At 41.5% G+C, this 16,986-nt stretch overlaps 1 protein-coding gene across 2 annotated transcripts; it reads right to left on the bottom strand.

Annotated features, from left to right (window-relative positions):
* Window positions 1-16,350, bottom strand: LOC128610591 (DIS3-like exonuclease 2). 2 transcript variants are annotated; one of them, XM_053630002.1, is made up of 22 exons: window positions 16,099-16,350; window positions 14,614-15,164; window positions 14,106-14,257; window positions 13,441-13,494; window positions 13,239-13,340; window positions 12,212-12,374; window positions 10,412-10,470; window positions 9,942-10,171; window positions 8,554-8,727; window positions 8,348-8,427; window positions 6,256-6,368; window positions 6,029-6,136; window positions 5,475-5,708; window positions 4,708-4,787; window positions 4,415-4,598; window positions 3,481-3,567; window positions 3,195-3,342; window positions 2,754-2,884; window positions 2,506-2,610; window positions 2,176-2,280; window positions 1,400-1,448; window positions 1-138 (listed from the first exon to the last, which is right to left on the bottom strand). In XM_053630002.1, the coding sequence occupies exons 2-22, from the start codon at window positions 15,158-15,160 to the stop codon at window positions 59-61; spliced, it is 2,985 nt and encodes a 994-aa protein (XP_053485977.1). In that variant the 5' UTR covers window positions 15,161-15,164; window positions 16,099-16,350; the 3' UTR covers window positions 1-58. The 2 variants fall into 2 exon arrangements, with proteins under 2 accessions (XP_053485977.1, XP_053485978.1); XM_053630003.1 differs by having other exon boundaries at window positions 14-1,448; window positions 16,099-16,348.
* Window positions 16,351-16,986: the final 636 nt, after the last annotated feature.

Raw genomic sequence — 16,986 nt, 5'->3', positions numbered from 1 at the left:
CAACAGAAAAGAGTTCACCTTATCGTCCGGGATATCTCGAGTTTAAATCCCGACACTGCTACAGATCTTCATGGCCAGGAGCACAAGAGAGCACAATTGGCAGTGTTCTCTGGGTGGGAGGGGCATACTCTCTCTCTCCTGGCAATCACAATGACATTAGCCTATTATAGCGCTTTCCTACAAGTTTGATCCTGTGATTTTGTGCTTATTTATCCTAAATCTTATTTGGCATAAATAATGTACATCTATCTATCCATCTCTCCATCTATCAATCCATCTATCTAACCTTATGTTTGTCAGTGCTTGAAAATTTCCAAATTAGCGTTTTTCACTTGAGAAGGCAGATCAGAATTCTGCATCTATACCATCGTGGACACTATTACTGCTATAATAATAAACTTAAATTACACTGTAACAGGTGACTTTATTGCCATTTATAGTACATGTATCTCCTCAGTGTGGTTGTGTTTATCTACTGCACTCTAGAAAAAAGACCTCAGCGGCAGGTATATTAAAGTGAACAGTGCCCACTACTGGCCTGACTGTGACATTACACACTGTTTCCATCAGTTACACACTTCACTACAGTGAGTTCATTAACTCAGAACACCACAAATGTTTTCCTGAATGGAAATAATTTAATTCTCCTCAGTGACAGGACATTAAACAACAAAAATTAAAACTCTTTAAAATTAAAATAAAAATGCACAGTGACCGTTAGGCAGTAATGAAAACAGCAGAGACGTCACACGTGCAGTGGAAAAAATCGACACAAACCTGTGTTAAAAAAATAAAAATTAAACTCCTCCCACTGGGAGAACCGAATCGTCGTACCACTGCAGGTTTCATTTCCGTTATAAACCTCGGACACAGTTTTACGTGCAGCTTTAGAATTCATATTAAAAACTGGAAACTGTAGCTGAGGTTTATAATGGAAACGAATCCTGCAGTGGGATTTGAAATGGAGTTAAATAAAATAACAGGTGATTACAGTAAACTAACCGCACTGTGGGACTGTGGGTAATCACCTGTGTAAAAATGACCACACACACGTTTAAATAAAAATATGACACGTGGTTAGCACTGGTTTAAGCTCAGACACAACAGCAAAATAATTATTAGTGCCATCGAGTCACACAAGAACACGTCACACTTAAGAGTTTCCTATCTTCAATTTATAAACTATAACTTTTTTAAAAATGAGTTGAAGTAAAAGTGCAATCGTTAATGATGTTAATCACACTGCTAATCAGAGATATTATTAACCACGTGTTAAACACATATGACACACGCCATGTGAAATACTTCTGACCTCAGAACCATGAGAATATTAAATGTGTGTGTGTTCAGAACTGGGTGTGTGTGGGACTCCTCAGTACTGCAGTGTATTTGAGAGGACCTTCAGCAGCAGTCAGCAGCACATCCACCACGGAAAACAAGGAGATCTCCTACACACACACACACACACACACACACACACACACATATATATATTATCATTAAAATAGCGATAAACGGGGTCCAAGCACCACACTATAGTACCGATATTACAGCTGTAGCTCTAAATGTCTGATTTCCTGTAGAATACATTCACAACATTGTTCACACCACAGGACCTTCTACTCTGAACACGCATGTCTCATGGAACAAGTATAGAATGCTGTGCATAAGTATTCACCCCCATGTCCTTTCCACGTGTTGCAGTGTTAGATTCTGGAACTGAAATGGGCTTAACTGGGATTTTATGTTATGGATGCACACACAATATCCCATAATATAATATTAGCGTTCAAATATTATAAAAACAGCTGAGAGTGCATAAATTTTCATTACTGTAAAACCCCTTAAACTGGTTCCAGGTCAGTTTCTATCAGAAGTCCGATAACTAGCTGTATTTTAGTCGCTCTGTGTGTAATTAAAGCGTGACGTGTAAAGCGTCTCAGTATAAATACACTTGTTCCTGGAAGAACCCAGAGTCTGTTAGAGAACCTGAACAGACAGTATTATAAAGACCAAGGAGCCATTAAAACAAGTCCGGGGCAAAGTTCTGTAAAAATATTGACCATGAGCAGAGCGATGTTAAATCTGTTATTAAAGAATGTGACACAAGTGCAGCTCTGCATAGAGGAGACCGTCCACCAAACCTCAGTGAGCGGTTAGGTGATGATGTCATACCTGTGTAACGCTTTCATCTTCCAGCTCGTTAGGTGTCCAAACCAGGGTCATCTCAGGCCGTTTACCGACTTTACGGAAATTAAACGACTGCAGACCCTCAATGGCCTGAAACACAGAATAATTAATTTAAGTTTTTTTTAACATGTAAAACAACAATCTCATAATTATTCTAATATAAATATGGAGAAAAAAATACACAATATGAAAATATTCAATAAACTATACTTTAGTTTTGTTTATTTTTAGTATTAAAAGTAAATAATACAGATAAATTCATCTGTGCTGCTGAGTGTATGTGTGTGTGTGTGTGTGTGTGTGAGAGAGACTGACATTACAGTAGATCCTCTTCTGAACCCCATAGTCCAGCACCAACACATCAAAGGATTTATCCAGCATCCCCATCACCATCGCCTTCGATTCCAGAGGCCCACACTCCTACACACACACACACACACACACACACACACACACCAAATGTGACAGCAGAAATGGCAGCTATGAGGAACAGTCCATATGTGATCGTGTATGATGTGTGATAGCACCATGTACCGCTGTGTGTGTGTGTGTGTGTGTGTTACCCTGACGAAGATACTGAAGAACAGCTCGGTGCTCATCTCCTGAACCCTCTTGGATGCAGTCTTCTTATCGTTACAGTGGGTGGCCTGCTTCTGCACTTCATCTTGGGCGAGATGCACACGAGGTCCACACTCTGTCTCACACACACACACACACACACACACACACACACACACACACACACACTTTGTGAAGATCTTTAGGTTGACAAATGCAGGTGAAGCAAATAAGGAAATATTCTGAAATGTAAGTGAATCACTCAATGATTCATTTACAAATGCAAGTGATTCACTGGTGGAGTCAAATGTTAGGGAATGAATCAAGGAGTCGTTTAACAATATAACTGATTCATTCAAGGAGTCATTTACAAATGTAAGTAAATTGCTCATGGATTTGTTATGGTATGGGTGAACATCTGGGGTGTGTGTGTGTGTGTGTCTCACTAAGTGAGGCGGCCAGCAGGCGGTGGACGATGACATCAGCGTAGCGGCGGATTGGAGAGGTGAAGTGTGTGTAGAGTGGCACGTTCAGAGCATAGTGATGGAACAACTTCTCTTCCTGTAGAACTCCTGTACAGAAATACACTGCCATCTACACACACACACACACGTTCAGTTAAAAAGCCACCAAACATTACAAATAAACCCATTTTAAGACAATATATGCACTGTATAGTGACTAGGGAATGTGGATTGGGACACGCCCACACTGCACAAGGTGTTTTCACACCTGCATGGGTCTGGCACACAGGTGTGTGAGTACGGCCTTCCTAGCCGCACTGTACTCATCATCTCCGACCGCCTCCTCCAGACTCCTCTGTGAGAAAAGAAGGATGAAAATAATAATAAATAACATTAATGAAAAAGTCTTATGTCCTAAAGTGCTTTAGGAAACACACATTTCCTCCTGCTCTCTCCATGAACTCATCAGTGTGTGTTTAGGAGTATACACTACAAGGCAGGCAGAAACCACTCCTCAGTAAAAAGTACACTGTATGACCAAAAGTATGTGGACACCTGACCATCACACCTGTCTCTCCACACATGTGATTCTTCCCCAAACTTCCATCCATCCATCTGTCCATTTTCTTCCCAGACCTCCCCTCTTCCTAGCCCACCTGCTCCTGCTTCTCCACAGGGATACCCAGAAAATCCCAGACCAGACAGGAGATATAATGTCTCCATCTAGTCCTTGGTGAGCCCCGAGGTCTTCTCCCCGTTGGACTTGCCTGAAACATCCTAGCCAGATGCCCGAACCACCTCAACTGGCTCCTTTTGATGCAGAGGAGCAGCGGTTCTACATTGAGTTCGACCTGAATGCCTGAGCTCCTCACCCTCTCTCTAAGGCTGAGCCAAGCCACCCTGCAAGGGACGCTCATTTCCATCACATGTATCTGCCACCTCAGTCTTTCGGCCACTACCCAAAGCTGGTGACCATAGGTGAGGGTTGGGACGTAGAATGTCCACATAACTGCTGACGCTGCACCGATCAGTCCATCAATCTCAAGCTCCTCTCTACCCTCAGTCATGAACAAGACCCTGAGATGCTGAATCTCATTCCCAACCTGAAGGGAACAACCCACCCTTTTCCTCCTAATAACCATGGCCTTAGATTTGGAGTCCTCATCCTAATGTGCAGACCTGCATGTGTTTGTGTGGCTTACATGCAGCGCTCCAGCCGAGCTCATGTCGATGTAGAGGCCGATGTGATCACACAGCTCCTGTAGCGCATCCATCAGACGGCTCTGAGGGGCCGCGTGACGCCGCAGTAGCGCAAGCTCAGGGTTCGAGCGGTAAATCTGATGAGCTACAGCCATGTTAGCCAACAACATGAACTCCTCCACCAACCTGTCACACACAAACATACACTGATCAGGGTCCGAGTCGCCGATCTGACAAGTTACAGCCACGTTAGCCAACAATGTAAACTCCGCCACCAACCTGTCCTCACACTCACTTGTTGCTGTCTCTGTACTGGTAGACGTAGCAGCCCTGAGGCATTCCCGACCCCGAGTCCAGAGTAAATGCCAACTTCATCTAAAACAAAACATCCAATAAACACATGACATGAAGACCAATTAATAATGACATCACAGACCCTGTACAGTATGCTGTCCACAAATCTGATGACTCATTAATCCCCTGATTGCTAAACCCACAGACTCCCAAATCCTCTCTTTTATAAATCTTTTATAGCTATTAAACCTACAGATTCCTGAATATTTTTAACAGCAAAAGTCATTAGATTCCTAAACACGTTGATGCAATGAGACCTCACACCGAGGAAGCCACAGATTAGAGAAGCTCCAACATTGCTAAATTCCCAAAATTAAAGCACCTCAGATTCCCGAATTCCCCATGTTGCCAAACCACTGTATTCCTGAATTCCCCATGTTGTTGCACCATCGTAATCTGGATTTCCCCAGGCCATATTCCCAAAATCCCCAAATTCCTTAAGTTTCCATGTTGCTGCACACCCAGATTCATGCCCTCCCCTGTATTCCTGGAACCTCAGATTGTTTAAATACACTAACTTAACACCCAGATTCCTTAATCCCTTTACACTGACCCCGCTTCCGCATGATTAAATTCTCAGATTGCTGAACCCAAGATCCTAAATTTCCTGAATAACTATATTCCATAACCTCCAAGTCTGCTCAGTCTCCTGATTCCCAAATAACTGACTTTCTTACCCACGTTGACCCTGCAGCACTGGTGGTTTACCTGGTCGAGACGTAAGGCTCCGCCCCTGAAGCGTTGGGCGCGCAGGTGAGTGGCGATGGTGTGCAGGTGCAGCACGGCCTGGAGGATGCTCTGCACTGAGTGTTCAGGGGCAACTGGGGGCAGTTCATCAGCACCAAACTCTTTATGGGGTGAGTCGATCATACTCTGAGCGTGATCGTAACTCAGCTTCACACACGAGCGGATCACTGAGCGGCCCATCCACTCACTCAGGATCTATACACACACACACACACACACACACGGGCTAATTAGCATCAAATTTATCATCTCATTTATTTAAAATAAAAAAAAATTTTAAATCTGAGAACTAGCACACGTTTATTTAAAAATGTATTTCCATTAATGCTGTGAACAGGTTTTGTTTTAACTAGGAGTGTGATGATGCTTATAGGAGTGTGATTGTTCACTGATGCTGAATAATTCAATATGTCCAAGAATAAATCATTTTCCCTCATTCATAATATTTTCCATTCAATGCGAGTGAGTGTGTGTGTGCGTGCGTGTGTGTGTGTGTGTGTGTGTGTGTGTGTTACCTTTCCCTCCGGCGATAAGGTCCAGATGACGGAGAACGTTAAACGATCAGTTTGAGGATTTAAACTGCACAACTCTTCACACAGGAGACGCGGCAACATTGGAATTACCTACTCACACACACACACGCTCAAATTAAATAATACAGCACTGTATACACACTCATCAGCATAAAGTGAGTTATCACAGTGTCCCATCACAACCCCACACACACACACAGTGAGACCACCTTCTGGATGAGGTACACACTGGTGGCTCTCCTGCTCGCTGTGTAATCCAGAGCACATCCCTCCTCTATGAAATAACTCACGTCTGCGATGTGCACGCCCACCTCAAAGTTACCTACACAAAGTATAACATGAATATTCATTACTGCAACATTAGCATCATCGCATATTAACTACATTCACGTGGTCGTTATAATCACACACTCGCTATAAACACAGTCTATAATCACACACTCGCTACATAAACACAGTCTATAATCACACACTCGCTATATAAACACAGTCTATAATCACACACTCGCTATATAAACACACAGTCTATAATCACACACTCGCTATATAAACACAGTCTATAATCACACACTCGCTATATAAACACACAGTCTATAATCACACACTCGCTATATAAACACACAGTCTATAATCACACACTCACTACATAAACACACAGTCTATAATCACACACTCACTATATAAACACAGTCTATAATCACACACTCGCTATATAAACACACAGTCCATAATCACACACTCGCTATATAAACACACAGTCTATAATCACACACTCGCTATATAAACACACAGTCTATAATCACACACTCGCTATAAACACAGTCTATAATCACACACTCGCTATATAAACACACAGTCCATAATCACACACTCGCTATATAAACACACAGTCTATAATCACACACTCGCTATATAAACACACAGTCTATAATCACACACTCGCTATAAACACAGTCTATAATCACACACTCGCTACATAAACACAGTCTATAATCACACACTCGCTATATAAACACAGTCTATAATCACACACTCGCTATATAAACACACAGTCTATAATCACACACTCGCTATATAAACACAGTCTATAATCACACACTCGCTATATAAACGCACAGTCTATAATCACACACTCGCTATATAAACACACAGTCTATAATCACACACTCACTACATAAACACACAGTCTATAATCACACACTCGCTATATAAACACAGTCTATAATCACACACTCGTATATAAACACACAGTCCATAATCACACACTCGCTATATAAACACACAGTCTATAATCACACACTCGCTATATAAACACACAGTCTATAATCACACACTCGCTATATAAACACAGTCTATAATCACACACTCGTATATAAACACACAGTCTATAATCACACACTCGCTATATAAACACAGTCTATAATCACACACTCGCTATATAAACACACAGTCTATAATCACACACTCGCTATATAAACACACAGTCTATAATCACGCACTCGCTATATAAACACACAGTCTATAATAACACACTCACTATATAAACACAGTCTATAATCACACACTCGCTATATAAACACACAGTCTATAATCACACACTCGCTATATAAACACAGTCTATAATCACACACTCGTATATAAACACACAGTCTATAATCACACACTCGCTATATAAACACACAGTCTATAATCACACACTCGCTATATAAACACACAGTCTATAATCACACACTCGCTATATAAACACAGTCTATAATCACACACTCGCTATATAAACACACAGTCTATAATCACACACTCGCTATATAAACACACAGTCTATAATCACGCACTCGCTATATAAACACACAGTCTATAATAACACACTCGCTATATAAACACAGTCTATAATCACACACTCGCTATATAAACACAGTCTATAATCACGCACTCGCTATATAAACACAGTCTAGAATCACACACTCGCTATATAAACACAGTCTATAATCACACACTCGCTATATAAACACAGTCTATAATCACACACTCGCTATATAAACACAGTCTATAATCACACACTCGCTATATAAACACAGTCTATAATCACAAACTCGCTATATAAACACAGTCTATAATCACACACTTGCTATATAAACACAGTTTATAATCACACACTCGCTATATAAATACACAGTCTATAATTTACACACTCGCTATATAAACACACGGTCTATAATCACACACTCGCTATATAAACACACACTAAGTGTTGTAATCTAAAAGGAGATGTGTGTATAAATGGTGAATAATCAGTAAACTGACCATCAGGAAGTTCTTTACAGGACAGAGCGTCATCCAGGTCTCGGGCTGTGGCTGGATCAATCGTAAATATGCACTCCTTCCTATATAATAATAATAATTATTATAATAATAATTATAATAATAAAAATAACTTGTTTCATGTCCAACATGCAACAAATAATTAAATAAGATGTGAATCTGTGTTGGCGTGATGGTGATGACGATACCTGAGATCCCGCCTCCTTCTCAGCTCTTCAGGTGGGATGGTCCAGGGTCGACCCTGTGGCAGACACGCTAACACTTCATCTGTAAACTCTGAATAATCCACATCGTACTCAATCAACATGGCCTCTGTCTCCGGCTCGATGACTCCGGCCTGACCTAACGACTTCATCAGCTGCCTGCAAAGAGAGGAGGAAAATCAGAAGAGCAGATTGGTTAGAGAGAAAATAAACAATGACCTCTCTATCTGTCTACAGTGTTATGTTATTATAATGCACTTTGAAAGATGCTATAACACTACAAACTACAGAAATAAAATAAAGAAATGTGGGATGTCTTTTCATGAACCAAGACCTTGAAGTATTGAAGGATCTTATGGACTTTTGTGAAGCTCAAGCACCAGAAGTTAAATGCTCCCTGTAGGGCCACCCTTGTTGAACAGATCTCCAAAGTCCAACAAAGAATGATCCTCAGATACTAAATTCTCTAAACTGTTTATCGTGGGGTGTCAGGGCTGGTGTTGGACACCATCAAAAGGCATGTTCTCTTGTGTCCAGTATGGAGGCCTACAGGTAACATCCCTGTTATTTGCAGATGATTGCAGATGGACCTCCAACACACACTTGAATGTTTCACTGTTGAGCATGACGCTGCTGGGATAAATATCAACACCTTCAATGCTGAGGCCATGGTTCTTTCCTGGAAAAAGGTGGGATGTCAATTTAGGTAAGGGGAGAGACCTTATTCCTGGTATCTTGAGATCTTACTCATGAATGATGCAAAAAAAGATGTGAGATTGATGGAGCTGGTCAGCAGCAGCGTTACAGCCAATATACCAGTCTGTGGTGGTCAAGAAGGATCTCCGGTTATGGATAAAGCTCTCTATTTACCAGTCAATCTAGGTTCATATCTTCACCCATGATCGTGAACTTGGGGTAGCCACTCAAAAAAAAGGTTTTGAGTACAGGTGGTGGAAATGAGATTGTTGGGCTTACTCTCCATGACAGGGTGAGGATCTTGACAATCCAGGAGAGCATCGGAGTAGAGCTGCTGCTCCCTCTACTATAAAGGAAGCAGTTGAGGTGGTTTCCTTACAAAGACACTGCCTAATGGGCTTCCAGTAGAGCTGTATCGGGTATGTCCCACTGGATTGGACAGAGACCATAGGGCAGACCCAGGACGTCCTGGAGAAAGCTGCTGGACATCTGAGGATCCTCCAAGAGGAGCCGGAATCAGTGGCTTCATCTACCCATCATACTGTCCGTGTAGCTGTTTCCTCCATCATGACTAGTGACATCCCCAGAACGGCAACTGAAGACTAACCCTTGTGTGTATGTGTTGGTGTGTGTGTGTGTGTGTGTGTGTGTGTGTGTGTGTGTGTGTGTGTGTATACCCTTGGGCAAAGGGGCTGTCTGGGGACCAGTGTGTGATCCTGCAGATGAAGAGTGTGTTGAAATAGTCAGTAGGGCGAGAAGTGAAGTCTGCGGGACAGCCCGAGAGTGGGACGTTCACTCTGGGGACTCGGTGGTCCGAGGGGGAGAACAGAGCGAAGGGCTTGTCAGGGATGTGCTTAATAAACCCTGACACCGCCCTCGAGTGTTTCTGCTCCATGATATACACCACCTGATCATTAAAATATAAACATATACACCACCTGATCATTAAAATATAAACATACACACCACCTGATCATTAAAATATAAACATACACACCACCTGATAACATTAAATATAAACATATACATATAACACAGTCTTAAACTCACCACAACGCCTTTACTAATCACTCAGGCCTTTGTTGTGTACTATACTTAAACACCAGAATTAATTCAGGGTAAAATAAAGTTTTTCAGAATGATGTACCTTGGCGGTACGCTGAACATTTCTGTCTGAGGCGCTGTGTATATCTGCTGTAGGTGGAACTGAGAGAAATAAAAACAGAGAAACCTTTGTATGGTTATGAGGAGCAGACTGAAGCTATCATCATCATCAGTGAGAAAACACAACCACAGTGTTGTTTAAACAGAAGCACAGATAAAACAGTTGTTTAAACAGAAGCACAGATCCCAACCCTGATCCTGAAGAACCCGCTGTGTTTTCACTACTCTAGAACTATACAAGGTGTAAGGCCAAACTGACGCCCCCCAACCTTCGTCTGTTTAAATGAACCATCTTTGTCTGAGAATGAACCATCGGGTCAGGCTGGGGAAGAGGAAGGACTGGTCATTTCAGAACTGGATGTGAGGAAGAGCTATATAAAGTTAACAGCAGAAAAGCATTGGGCCCGTACAACATCACCGGACATGTGCTAAAAGCCTCTGCTAACCAACTAGCACCAGTCTTCACTACCATTTTTAACCTCTCCCTCAACCAACATGTTGTTCCCACATGTTTTAAGTCCTCCACCATTATTCCTTTCCCCAAAACTCCCGTCCTGCCTCCGTGAATGACTACCATCCAGTAGTATTCACTTCGATAGTGATGAAGTGCTTTGAAAAACTGGTCAGAACGTACATCATCTCCTCTCTCCCCAGTTGCATAGACCCTTTACAGTTTGCATACCTGTCCAACAGGGCCACAGAGTACACCATCAACCACACCATAGAAACTGCCCTCAACTATCTGGACCAGTGTCCCCACACACCTTAGCAAAAAACTTCAGAACCTGGGGCTGAAACTCCTCCATCTGCACACTGATAGTTTCTGTACATCTCTGTACATCTGCATCTATATATTCTGTTACATTTATTCATGTTACATTCCCTACAGTCTACAATATTTATTATGTTTAGTGTATTTTATTATATTCTGTTTTTAGTGTGTGTGTATATCCCTGGTTTGTTGTTAGTTCTGTTTGTTGTTGTACTGTGGGACGAGGAACTAAGGAGAAATATTTCACTACATTACATCACATGTATGTAATATGTATGTGATAAATGAAGAACCTTGAACCTTGAACATAATCACTGACTGTGTGAACAAAACTAACAGCAGCCATTAAGCCATAAAGTGATGCTAGTAAACGACAGTCCTGACCTTCAGCACGTCTGATACTGTTCCTGATGGAGGAGACTTTCCTAAAACCTTTGCTCAGGTGAGTCAGAGTGCTGGTTTGCTCATGAACAAATCCTCTGCACTCTTCTTCCTTTCCTTAAGGGAAAGGAACAGTCCTACATTTCCAGGAAGGAACAGTCCTGAATTACCGGGAAAGTAGAACGGCGCCTCTCCCGGGAAAGGGAACAGGGGAACGGCTCTCCCGGGAAAGGGAACAGGAGAACTGCCCTCCTTGGAAAGGGAACAGCTCTCCCAGGACAGGGAACAGGGGAACGGCTTTCCTGGGAAAGTAAAACGGTGCCTCTCCCAGGAAAGGGAACGAGAACAAGTGAGAAAAGGAATAGTTCCGTGCTCAAGAAATGGTAATGCACAGTGAACAGGCTCAAGGGAATAACACCTGTCCTAGGAAAGAATGCTGCTCAGTGAAAGAAACTTTCACTTTACAGAAGGGTTACAGGTAAATAACAGTACTCCGCTTAGGAAGGAAGGAAATAACAGCCTAACATCACAGGAACCTCACCAGTCACATTACCTTTATGATAATCTGCACACTTATACACTTTCCATAAACACACACACACACACACACACACACACACACACACACACCTTTATCCTGCAGAGTGGCCGCCTCCATTTTCTTACAGAGCTCTTCTCCCTCCTCCTCCTCCTCCTCCTCGCCATACTGAGCCTCCACTATAATATCAGGGACAGACTCGCTCTGTCGCTCCTTCTCCACACTCGTCTGTTCTCTCTCATCCCCGTTCATCACCTGCAACACAGCCACACACACGTCAGGACCGTTACACAACAAACCACAAATCTAAATGTGCTGGGTGTTATTCGGTACATTTACATGGACAATAATCCGATATTAACCCGATTAAGACGATACTCTGATTAAGAAACTAGCATGTAAACAGAGATTATTAATTACCTTAATCCGATTAAAGTCATACTCGAAGTAAACACAAATTGAATTAAGACATGTGGAGTATTCCTGTTTTAGTCGCATTACAGACATGTAAACACCTTAATCACACTATTAACGTCATGTGAGAATTTTCACCACATTTTACAACAGGACACGATCACACACGGCAGCGCTCAACTGTTTGCCGGCAAACAAGAAAGCATGGCTTCGTCTGAAACTGCGTACTTACCTGCTGTAAACATTTGTTTCAGCTACTATACAGTAGGTAAGTACGCGGTTTGGGACGCAGCCCATGGCTTCAAGCAGTCGTCTATTTGCACGTACAGCATGACAAATAATTAACTGCACTTGAAGCGTTCGTAAAATGAAAAATAAAAACACCCAGAAATGTATATGGTTCCATAACGAAGACCAACTGTATGTTGATGCGTGAAATTCTGGAGGGACGTCGGACGGTGTGGCGTGGGGACGTAATGACGTGTGCTGTTAATCGAACTATGTTCTATAGCATGTAAAAGGGAACATGAAAGGAGTATTCTAAAACGACTCATGTAAACACCTTAATCACAATATTGTCTTATTCAGAATAAGGTCAGTAATTAGATGTAGTCCATGTAAACGCAGTCACCATTTTCATCATTTCACAGTAGAATTGTTGCATGTGCGCTAACACGCCCTACAGTCAGTAGACATGTTTCTCACCTTCCACTGATCTGCAGGGAGGAGCTTCACCACCACCACGTCTCCGTTCAGAGCTCGGTTCCTCGCCACCATCCCGTCCAGGAAAATGTCCGCCGACCCGTCCTGAACCATAACACCAAAACATCAGCGCCAACACCATACTCTGTGGGACACCAGTTGTCATGGCAACCAGGAAACAGCTACTAGCTAACACAGTACTTACAGGAGACGGAACGAACGCTTCATGGTATTTCTTTGGGTTTATCCTCAATGCACCCTAATAACAATAAATAAGTATTATTAACACAGTTTATTATTATTACTTCAGCCTTTTGTGTTCGAATTCATTTTGTAAACAATTTCATCAGGTTCTTTATATACATGTCAAACTTCTCAAATAACAAGATTTCTTAGTTTCTAAGTTTTCTACGTATAAAAATCCCATCACAGAAAGTTAATCTCTTAAATAAAAATACATACTGTAATAAAACAAAAATAAAATAATAAAAAACTAACTACTAAAAGTATACAGTATATGAAAGTGACTTTTATAACAACAATAATAAAGTAAGAGTAATAAAAAAAGTAAGAGGAATAAAATATAAGAAAGAAAGCAAGCATTTTAATCTATCACTCATCTGATTCACCTCCGGAATATGGTTATTTATTAATTTAAAAAAAAAGTAAAACTATTTTAATATGTTCTACAGTTTAAACTGGTACTAGTTAATTTTTAAAAATGCAAACACTTAAAATAAATAAGTAAATAAATAAATAAAAAACTAACTAACTAAATTAATAAATGTATAAACAATACTGCTGTGAGCTTTAATGTTGAACACTGCTGATAATTAGTAAGTGTGTGTGTGTGTGTGTGTGTGTGTGTACCTGTATGAGCTGTCCTCTCTTCAGACCATCAGACATGTCTTTAATGGACATGTAGTCCTCGTACAGTTGTCTCTTCCTCCCTCTGTTCCTCCGACTGCTCTCTCTGTCCGTCCTGTCTGTCTGTCCTGCTGGGCTTGGGCTCATGCTTACAGCTACACACACACACACACACACACACTTCACCTTATCATTTTTATCTTTCATTAATCATCTGATTCTCCATCTGTTTAAACACTGGAACAAACCATTTCTGAACAGAGGGGTGGATGTGAGACTCCATCGTTTTATTACTTCCATCTAAAATGTGGAACAACCATTCCTGGTTTTAAAGGGGATCTCATAAGCAATTTATTTATCCATCAATCTGAAACCAGACCCTACCATTTCTGAACCATGTGGGATTTATTCATCTCTCCTTCTAAAACCAGTGGAATAAACCATTCTCCAGCAATGACCCTAATAAGGTTGATGACATCACACAGGAAGTAGTGAATTCTTGACACTTTACCTTGAGTTTTCTTGTTTTTCAGTGGCGTGTTGGGTTTCTCCACAGCTCCAGACTCGCACGGTTGCTCTTCTGTGTTCCCTCTGGACTTCTTTTGCTTCTTCTTCTTCCTCTTCTGCTTCTCTGCTCCTCCTCCATCATCAGGGGCCGTGGAGTCGTCAATGAGCGGCGGCGAGGCCGTGTCTGTGGTTGTGCTCAGGTGCTTGGGGTTGTGTTTTTTCTCACGCTTGTTTAGATCTATGTGTGTTAGATGATCAGCAGTTCCTGTCAGCGCTCCTCCAGGAGCATGCTTGGTCCTGCGGTGTCTTTGGCGTCGGCGTTTAGTCGTGTCAGTGAGGTGATTTTCCGACTCCGTAGTGTTCTGGTCTTGTCTCCTGGGCTTCACGGCAGGGTCAGTCTGGTCCTCGTGCCCCGTGTCTGACCCGGACGGCCCGTTCTGATGAGGAGTTCTCCGAGTTCTAGCAGCTTTAGAAGTTCTGCTCCGGTTATGTCCTTGCTTTTTCTCTGCAGCTTCACTAGGTTCACAGGGGGACTCCATCATCTCAGCCATATGTCTGAAAAAAATAAAGCATACAGTACATCAGTGTTTTTTTTTTTTTGTTCATTTGTGACTTTATCTTAACTATGGCACCTTTGAAGAAGGCTTTAAGCTCTGCCCCCTTCCCAATCACATATCTCTGAAAGTTTATTTGTGTTATGTTCTACATGTCAATCTCACGTTAACTAAAGCAGAAACACATTAAACCACATTCTCATCATCATAAAATTGTACATATTCTTAATTAGAGATAATATAAAGGATTATTATATTACAGAAATGTTTATTATTGTTGGATTCATGCTCAATTTTATACTAAAACTATAAAATAGCAGCACATGATGTTTTCACTGTTAAACAATGTAGAAATAATTCATTTTTCTGTAACAAATTTAACTTTGTTTTATTTTAATTCTAATAAAAATCTATAATTTCAGTTTCAGTAAGCATGCAATTATATGCAAATGTATGTGCAAATTAAATAAATGTCATTTTGAAAACAATTTTATACATATACATTTTATGAAAAACAGAAATCTGATACTAAAAAGGTTGTAAGAATATCAGCAACTGGCATTAATTGTGATGTCTATTATTATTATTGTTGTTGTTGTTATTGTTGTTGTTATGTTTCTCTTTTCCTCCCAGATTAAAACCGGTTTAAATTCTAATATTACAGTTTTCAGCGCTATATTTATAGCCGTGACTCTGAATAAACTCACTTAAATGTATAATTGTGATTACTATCTTTATCTGCCTGAATGTACCTTTAAAAAACCCATTTATGCTAACATTACACAGCTAACATTACACAGCTAATGCGCAGTTAGCATCACTGCCCTCAGCAGCCTGGGATTAAACTCCTCCCCTTCTCATTACAGCTCTAGAACATAAACACAAACACATAACGGTTCCTTTCCTTTATCTACAGTAATTCATTTCACACTCACCCGGTTAAATTTGTTTCTAATCTCAACCCTTTGTCAAACCAAACTGTGTACAAGGGCGCTTACACTTCCGGGTTGAAAAGTCAACACGGACGGTTGCATTCTGGGAGTTGAAGTTCCGTGACGACGCGCATGCGCACGTGGTTACCATGGACACGTTACTGGGGCTATGGGTCCGGTTCGGGGGTTTTACATTATTTTACATATCATTTTCAGCTCTACGACATACTAATAAAATGATTAAACATTATACAATTGATATCCAGAGCAACTAAAATAAATACTTTGTTATCTGCTGGGAAGATACAAATCCTTATCCTCGCACAGATCTTCCAAAGAGCACTGTGATCTATGGCTGAGGGTACATTCTGTCTCCTGAGGGGGGCGGGGTAGGATTTGGGGTATGCATATTGCAAACTGTGTGGACCAGCCATGCCACAGAACTAAGGGCACTGTGATCTATGACCGAGGGTATGTTCTGTCTCCTGAGGGGGTACTCATGGTGCATAACGTGCTGGAATGTGTGCCATGCCACCAGAATCAAGGGCTCTGTGATCTATGACCTAAGGTACATCCAGTCTCCTGGGGGGGTGCTCATGGAGCAGGCTGTGCTGCACCAGCCATGCTGCAGGACTGTAGAGACTGTAGAGGTTGGTCATGCTGCAGGACCGAAGCTCTTGGTTCATTAGAAAATTTCGGAGCCTCAGTATGCATACTGCTTCTTTAACTGTGTTCCTCAAAGATGCTCCACATACACTTGTTCACCTCCCCCAAGAAACATGTCACATCTGCTCCTTGCCAACTTCATCTAGATCCCTCGTTCCAACTTGTGGTCGAGGTAGATGCCTCTGAGGTGGGAGTGTAGTCGAGAGGACATTCAGCTGAACTCCA

The sequence above is a fragment of the Ictalurus furcatus genome, chromosome 7, assembly GCF_023375685.1.
Source record: "Ictalurus furcatus strain D&B chromosome 7, Billie_1.0, whole genome shotgun sequence".
NCBI classification, from domain to species: domain Eukaryota; kingdom Metazoa; phylum Chordata; class Actinopteri; order Siluriformes; family Ictaluridae; genus Ictalurus; species Ictalurus furcatus.
This window is presented reverse-complemented; position numbering and strand designations above follow the sequence as displayed.

What these genes read in the sequence shown, in the direction of transcription:
- LOC128610591 (XM_053630002.1), bottom strand. Translation starts at nt 15,160, where the DNA reads ATGGCTGAGATGATGGAGTCCCCCTGTGAACCTAGTGAAGCTGCAGAG. An exon ending in AGAAGGAGGCGGGATCTCAG is followed by an intron (nt 8,428 to 8,553) that starts GTATCGTCATCA and finishes ATTATTATATAG; the next exon opens with GAAGGAGTGCATATTTACGA. An exon ending in AGAAGAGGATCTACTGTAAT is followed by an intron (nt 2,281 to 2,505) that starts GTCAGTCTCTCT and finishes TCTGTGTTTCAG; the next exon opens with GCCATTGAGGGTCTGCAGTC.